The 8,098-nt window shown below is 45.9% G+C and overlaps 1 protein-coding gene across 1 annotated transcript; it reads left to right on the plus strand.

The window, feature by feature from the left end:
• Positions 1-813: 813 nt before the first annotated feature.
• On the plus strand, positions 814-3,234 carry LOC306910506 (uncharacterized protein; the record flags this gene model as incomplete). The annotated part of the gene is made up of 2 exons (XM_079485083.1): positions 814-2,023; positions 2,134-3,234. The coding sequence occupies 2 exons, from the start codon at positions 814-816 to the stop codon at positions 2,412-2,414; spliced, it is 1,491 nt and encodes a 496-aa protein (XP_079341209.1). The 3' UTR covers positions 2,415-3,234.
• Positions 3,235-8,098: the final 4,864 nt, after the last annotated feature.

Below are 8,098 nucleotides of genomic sequence, written 5' to 3' on the forward strand. Positions count from 1 at the left end.
TTTGTTTTCATGGACATGAAATTCTCCTTTTGTTCGTGACAGTAAGCACAACCTTTTTTTGTGTCACCCAGCACGACTTTCAATCTTACATATTTTAATACACGGTATCGTTCAATTATAAATATATATAACGCAATCTGATGGGAATTTATATCTATTTTGCAAGAATGTCTCATTCGTATGTTTTGTTAATTTGCTTTCCTGTAGCTCAGTGTTAAGTGCAGGGCATTAACAACACCAAGGTCGTGGGTTCGATCCATGGGGATTGCACATACTTAGAAACTGTCATGATTCTGCCTAATCTTGTCTTGGTTTTCTGGTCTAGGGGCAGAATCATGACAGACCCACGTGTTTTATGTGGAGAGAAACATATTATGTTCAATCAGGACATGATATGTGTTCTCTCCAGTCTCGTCATTGGCCCCGCCCCTCTCGTTCCTAGTATTGCTTTCCTCCTGTGTCTCATGACCCACACCTGCCCATTGTTAATTATCCTTTGTCTGTCTCCCTATAAAACATCCTCGTGTTCATTGTCCTGTGCTCGTTCATTGTATGTGGTACGTGTTTCCTGGGTTATACTCATATGCCAGTCTTGTTTCCGTATACCCGAAGCCGTCTCAAGTCTTAGTGTTTGTATTTGCTAGTCCTGTCGAGTGTTAGTCTTCAGTTTGTAGTGTTCGTGATTGTGTACTGTCTTTTACCCCCTCGTGGGTGTTTGTTTTCTGTTTTATTATTTATTAAAGTCTTTTGTTAACCCCTTCATCCCCGTGTCTGCCTGCACCTGGGTTCTTCCCTTACCAGTTCCCTGACAGAATGAACGAGCCAGAACAGAACCCAGCAGGCAGATTGGAGGCAAGGCGAGCAATCCAGGCTCGTCGCCTCCGGGGAGTACGTCAGGGGTACTTGGATGTGCTGGAGTATGGGGACCGCTTCTTTGAGGTGGCAGGGGAGATGGTCCACAGTGAACAGGAACAGATGGTCCTGTTCAATGGCGGCCTCAACCAACCTCTAGCGGGGTGGGAGATGGAAATGCTGAGACCGCTGGGCTTCTCCAACCTTATCAGGTATGCCATGAACCGGCCGGAGCCCAGGGTCTCAGTCCAGCCCAGTTTTTCCCCCCCGCTGGCCGCCATCCCCGAGGGCCGTACCCTGCGAGTCGGGGCTGTGGGCCTCTCCTCACCCTCTGCACACTTTGACTCTTCGAGCACGGAGCTAGTCATGCTCCCCACTGCTTCTCCGCAACCGGCTACACCCACCTTGAGCCGGTCAAAGAAGCCGAGGAGGGGTGTAATGTCGAGCCCGATGTTCCAGCCGGAGGAGTACACCGGGACTCAGCCCAAATATTTTTTGGGGGGGCGCCGTAGGAGGAGGAGGGCCCGATCGTCTAGAGGGCCTCCTGATGTTCCAAGTCCGGTGGTCCCGTCAAGTCCGGTGGTCCCGTCAAGTCCGGTGGTCCCGTCAAGTCCGGTGGTCCCGTCAAGTCCGGTGGTCCCGTCAAGTCCGGTGGTCCCGTCAAGTCCGGTGGTCCCGTCAAGTCCGGTGGTCCCGTCAAGTCCGGTGGTCCCGTCAAGTCCGGTGGTCCCGTCAAGTCCGGTGGTCCCGTCAAGTCCGGTGGTCCCGTCAAGTCCGGTGGTCCCGTCAAGTCCGGTGGTCCCGTCAAGTCCGGTGGTCCCGTCAAGTCCGGTGGTCCCGTCAAGTCCGGTGGTCCCGTCAAGTCCGGAGGTCCCGAGTCCGGAGGTCCCGAGTCCGGAGGTCCCGAGTCCGGAGGTCCCGAGTCCGGAGGTCCCGAGTCCGGAGGTCCCGCCTGCACCCACGCAAGTGCCAAGTCCTGCCCAGCCGGCCTTCCAGCCGGCGCCAAGTCCTGCCCAGCCGGCCTTCCAGCCGGCGCCAAGTCCTGCCCAGCCGGCCTTCCAGCCGGCGCCCAGTCCTGCCCAGCCGGCCTTCCAGCCGGCGCCCAGTCCTGCCCAGCCGGCCTTCCAGCCGGCGCCCAGTCCTGCCCAGCCGGCCTTCCAGCCGGCGCCCAGTCCTGCCCAGCCGGCCTTCCAGCCGGCGCCAAGTCCTGCCCAGCCGGCCTTCCAGCCGGCGCCAAGTCCTGCCCAGCCGGCCTTCCAGCCGGCGCCAAGTCCTGCCCAGCCGGCCTTCCAGCCGGCGCCAAGTCCTGCCCAGCCGGCCTTCCAGCCGGCGCCAAGTCCTGCCCAGCCGGCCTTCCAGCCGGCGCCAAGTCCTGCCCAGCCGGCCTTCCAGCCGGCGCCAAGTCCTGCCCAGCCGGCCTTCCAGCCGGCGCCAAGTCCTGCCCAGCCGGCCTTCCAGCCGGCGCCAAGTCCTGCCCAGCCGGCCTTCCAGCCGGCGCCAAGTCCTGCCCAGCCGGCCTTCCAGCCGGCGCCAGGCCATGTTCCGCAGCCGGGGACTCCTAGAGCCCCTGGGACTTCGCGCTCTCGAGCGCCGCCCCCCAGGGTGTCCCCTGGGACTCCGCGCTTCCGAGCGCCAGGGACAAGAACTGTTCCCCCTTATCCCAACCCCTTTGGACTTCCTCCCCTGGACTCTTGTGTTCCCCCTATGAACTTTTGTTTGCCTCCACCCCCCCTCCCTTGTTTGTTATTTTTAGTATGTCACCCCAACCCTTTTATCATGTATTCTTGTCTGCCCCTAATTGTGTTTACAATGTTTTGTTGGTTGTTGTCTGTTTCCCAGTCGGTCTTGTCTTGTTAGTGTTCTCCCTTGGTGAACGCCAGGGGGCGTTCATTAAGGGGGGGTCCTGTCATGATTCTGCCTAATCTTGTCTTGGTTTTCTGGTCTAGGGGCAGAATCATGACAGACCCACGTGTTTTATGTGGAGAGAAACATATTATGTTCAATCAGGACATGATATGTGTTCTCTCCAGTCTCGTCATTGGCCCCGCCCCTCTCGTTCCTAGTATTGCTTTCCTCCTGTGTCTCATGACCCACACCTGCCCATTGTTAATTATCCTTTGTCTGTCTCCCTATAAAACATCCTCGTGTTCATTGTCCTGTGCTCGTTCATTGTATGTGGTACGTGTTTCCTGGGTTATACTCATATGCCAGTCTTGTTTCCGTATACCCGAAGCCGTCTCAAGTCTTAGTGTTTGTATTTGCTAGTCCTGTCGAGTGTTAGTCTTCAGTTTGTAGTGTTCGTGATTGTGTACTGTCTTTTACCCCCTCGTGGGTGTTTGTTTTCTGTTTTATTATTTATTAAAGTCTTTTGTTAACCCCTTCATCCCCGTGTCTGCCTGCACCTGGGTTCTTCCCTTACCAGTTCCCTGACAGAAACAAATGTATAGGATAATGCAATATAAGTCGCTTTGGATAAAGGCGTCTGCCGAATGCATAAATGTAAATGTATCAATATTTAACTTTCCCCCTGTGACGTAAGGTTTTGGGGCGGGGTTAGGGTAGCCATTTATCGTTGCTTTGCCACCTCGTGAAACTATAAATTAGCCATTAATTTAGCAGTTGGGGTGAGGTAAGCCACCTCCTTAAATGTCTTCTTTTGATTTAGGGTATATACATACATACACAATCTATGCATTGAAAGTCGTGCTAAGTGTCCATGAACACGAATACGAAATAGATTCCAAATTTCGTGCCTATGCCACGATCTGCCCTGAGACTGGATTGTTGTTTCTGTCTCCTGCAAGTATACCATGCAGTCCTCTTGGTCAAATTGGGGTGGGACAACCTGTTTGTCTGAAAATTGATTGGCAGAAGTCACACATAACTTTAAGTTTGATTTGACTTCGGGCCCAAAATAGGCTTAAAGGCATGCAGTAGTAATATATAGATTGTAATATTTATAAATGAACAAAGAACAACCCAGGGGTTGCACAAGTTCCTATTTAATAGCTGAAGGGTCTTTGAGTTTTCAGTTGTTTTATTTAAGAACAATTTTTCCAAAAACCTCCAGAAAAAACAAAACGTATAATGTATGGGAAATACAGACTATTGAATGAATTTAATGTACACAGTATGTTGATAAGAAGTTACTTTATTATAATATTTGACTTTTGAATATAAACCTTGGTGTGTGAGAAAATCTGAGACAGTTGCTGAGATATTTTCTGAAATTCTAGAAGGAACCGTTTTGTTTAACATCTGCGCTGTAAAAAAAGTCCTGTAAAAAAACGTCAACGGAGTACCAGAATTAGATGTTTTCTTAAATATGTGCAATCTTTTTCTGTAATTTAAAACATATGTGTAAAAACAGTACAATTCTGTAAAATTACAGTATTTTACAGTGTTCACTCATTAGGAAAGCCAATTGATTAATTACAGATATCATCTGTGAGCAGGGTTCGAATTACAAAGTGGCTTTCGGGGGAGCCCTATTTTCCGATCCTCCCTGACCCTGACCGACTTTAACGCTTTTGATGTATGTTCGGGCATTTAAAACAATAGGTTTACAGTAAACCTATCGTTTACTTAGTAAACCGTTTACTTCAAAAAGGCAAGCGTCAGTCAGTGTTGTCAGTGTTAGGGCAAACAGCTCTGTCCACGGTTCTGAATCAACCGCGCTTAGTCCCACATCATGCAAATCATGATAAAAACAGAATAACTCACATAACAATTATAAAAAAATACATCAATATTAAATATTAAACTCCATTGCTTTGTTGTCCAGTTGAAAGGTGTTGCATGATCGCCTGGTCCGCTGCAGGTCGCAGCGGTGGTTTCTGGCGCCAAAGTCTCGCTATGCTCGGTGCTGGTGCTGTCACTAGCAACAACTTTTAGCGGCGGCGGCGGTAACACCGGCAAGCTAGTTGTAGCTGGTGCGCTGTCATCACTCCTCTTCGTTTTGTAAATCCAAATTGACTGAGGTTTGGCTGCTTTCTTTTTGACATTCTTATTAGTATCCACAGAGTGTTCCAAAAAACGAAAGTATGTTTTGAACTTGAAGTTAAGCTAACATTCAAATACCAACTCAGTGAGAAGTTCAAGTGGTGACGTAAACGTAGTAATTTCAGTGCAGCGCCGCCACGCATGGATTCTCACAGCAGGAGACACAGCATTGCATTTATTAGTGGAGACAGATGTTCGGAAATAGTAATGTAATGAGCGAATAAACACACAACATTGACACATTTTTAATATCATCATTTATTTCAGGAACCTTAATTTACAGAAAATCAAAATCTATAAGCGACACAAAAAATGGACAGTATTTTAGAGCTCCCCCTAAATCTCTCAAAGTAGGCTTTCAGGGGAGCCGAGCTCCCCTTAGCTCCCCCGTAATTCGAACCCTGTCTGTGAGGGTTCTTTCCAACGTGTTAATCTCCATGTCTGTCTGAGAACTTCCCTAGACGGTCAACTCACCTGCGCAGACAGATACACACATATGCTGTGTCACCGTACAGTGTGTCATGTGATAATTCCATTATACAGAGATCGGACCTCCACAAATAACCTGGCCTTATCCAGTCAGCTGACCTATACAGAGGGGAGGAAACTGGAAGGAACGATAGAGACGGATAAATAGATTGATGAGTTTGGGAACATGCTGGCTGGAAATAGAAATAGGGAGGAAGGATTAGGTGTTCACTGTCACACTTCACATTGTAAAGCTGCAGAACATCCAACAGCACATAAGACGTGAGTCATCGGTCTCTGGGAGGAGGAATGGAGCATGCTGTGTGACTAATGGGCCAGTGAGATGACACTGCAAATACAAATCCTTCATGACCCCATATTTTCCATCCAACTCTCACCTTTGCTTTGGCAAATGTCATAGCTGATAAAAATTGTTCGCATCTTAAATAGACAGTATAAAGTTCGGTTTATGCTTGTGCGTCGGACATACCTACACCATACGCCGAGTCGCGTTCTCTACGCCATAACCTGATGCGCACCTCTCCAAAAATGTAACAATGCCTCAACTCAACGCGGACCCTATACGGACTGCAAGATCTGTGATTGGTCTGTTTGAACCCCTCCCTCAGGTCAAAAAACTCTGCGATAGCATCATGTTTAATCAAAAGCATTTCTTAATGAATAATCTATGTAAATTATTAGTTTTTTCTGTATGGAACATCTCAAGCTGCAACAAAAGTTACTGTTTACTTGCCGCTATCAATGCTAATGCTTCTCAAACAAGCTTCTTCTTCAGCTCTTGTCTTGGTTACACACGCAACACTCGCATGGGCACTGATGCCTAGTGGTCATTGCCTGTCGACGTGGACAACGACAAAGAAGCATAAATGAAAACCCACAGCATAGGCGACGGCGTAGGTCCGACGCACAAGTACAAACTGGCCTTAACTCGGCACAAACGAGAGGTAAACGTTATATCTCAGTGGAGACTCATTGGAATTTTTAGTTTAGTGAAATGTTTGTGGACCATGCAACAAATACAACTCTATGAATTTCACTGCTAGATCAAATATATTACCTAAAAGAAACAAAGGAGTTACTCATTGCATATTAATATTACTGAAACATCTCCTGAATAATAAAACTGAAATATCAACTGGCTAACCGTTCAAGCGCAATAGGTTTCTCTTGAATGTTCTTGCTATGAGGCCATGGCCTCTGTGTTTTCTTTATAATTTTCTGGAAAGGTCAGATTATAATTGGAATTTTATTAACACTGTGTCATGGCAATACGAGCTTAACCATATATCTGAGAATTAAAAACTCTTTCCAATGTTCTCTTGTTACACTTGCAGCTGTGTACACGACTATCAGTTGATCATCCCTCCCTGGGTTTGTGATGCAGTCGACAGTCTCTCAGGGTATTCTGTGGAAAATGTACATTGAGGTTAATGTGTCCCAGGTGCTGTAGTCAAACACTGCATCAACTCACTGGATCAATGCATTGCACAATGAGCCAGTTTGTTGTGCTCTGTCAGCTTTTGCCCTCTAATGTTGTGTACAAATTATTTAAAGATATGATTGAACGGTTTCATTGTATTTAATACTATTGCTTATGCTAACGCTAATGCTATTGCTTTGTATGCTATACTTATTTTGCTTCATAATTTGAGTGTATGGCTGCATTTTATGTAAATAGAATATTTCTGCAGTGTTGAGTTTGAAAATAATGTCTGTATTTATCTATCTAGGCAGACTAATGCATTAAGCCATAGAAATATGTCTCTGTATAATATCATCATATCCGAAACACATTTTTTCTGCTTGAAACCTCTTTACCTTACAAACTGCCTATACACAACATAATTTTAACTACTTTATGAGGTGGCTAATTTTTATAAATGTGTTCAATGTTATTCAGACATTATAGCACCAGTGAGGTTAGGTTTGGGTCGGGATGTGGAGGGGCTTTAGTAGCTTTGTTCTATTATACAGTATGCAGACATTTTGGACGATTCCTGTCATACAAGAATGATCTTTTGATTGTAACATAATTTGCGCAATGTTTCTATGTAGTTTTTCTAGTAATTTTTTTAGCAGTGAAGAATTTGATAGTCTTATTTAATTAACACTGCACATAGGAATTTATTGTGTGTCTGATATTTGACCTGTGTTTTGACTTCCATAACCTTTTATGTTTTACTTATAGTCAATGTTTTCTTGTACAGCTGCTTTGTTACAATTAATATTGTAAAAAGCGCTATATAAATAAAGCTGACTTGACTTGACTTGAATTGAAGGCAATCCCATGATCAACCCCAAAATTTCATTGAGAAATGTCAAGGTTAGCTTAACAACATCCAAACCTCAAACTCGACCCTAAATCAGTTGACTCAGTCAGGCTTTATTTCAATTAATTTGCCGTTTTCAATTAGGCAGCTGCCCATGTAGAAAGCAAGGCACCTCAATGCGGCATTCAATTTTTTATGACAAATTGCTCTCCTGCTTTTTACGGCAGTTCATCAACCCAGCGTCGTCAATGAATAATCTAACATCTCAGAAAGACTTTACCATAAATCAGTGTGTATATATGTATGTGGCCTTCTGCCCTTCACCCCGCCTCCTCTGTACTTAGTTGATGAGAGTAGGCAATTCTCACTCACACTAAAGGCATCATTCACTGCACTGTCCTTGCTCTGCTTATGTAAATGTGTGATAAAGCAGGAGCATTTGTTCCCGAGGCAAAACACAAAGTTCTTTGTGTTTATGAACCAGT

The sequence above is a fragment of the Barbatula barbatula genome, assembly GCF_947034865.1.
Source record: "Barbatula barbatula genome assembly, chromosome: 21".
In the NCBI taxonomy this organism is placed as follows: domain Eukaryota; kingdom Metazoa; phylum Chordata; class Actinopteri; order Cypriniformes; family Nemacheilidae; genus Barbatula; species Barbatula barbatula.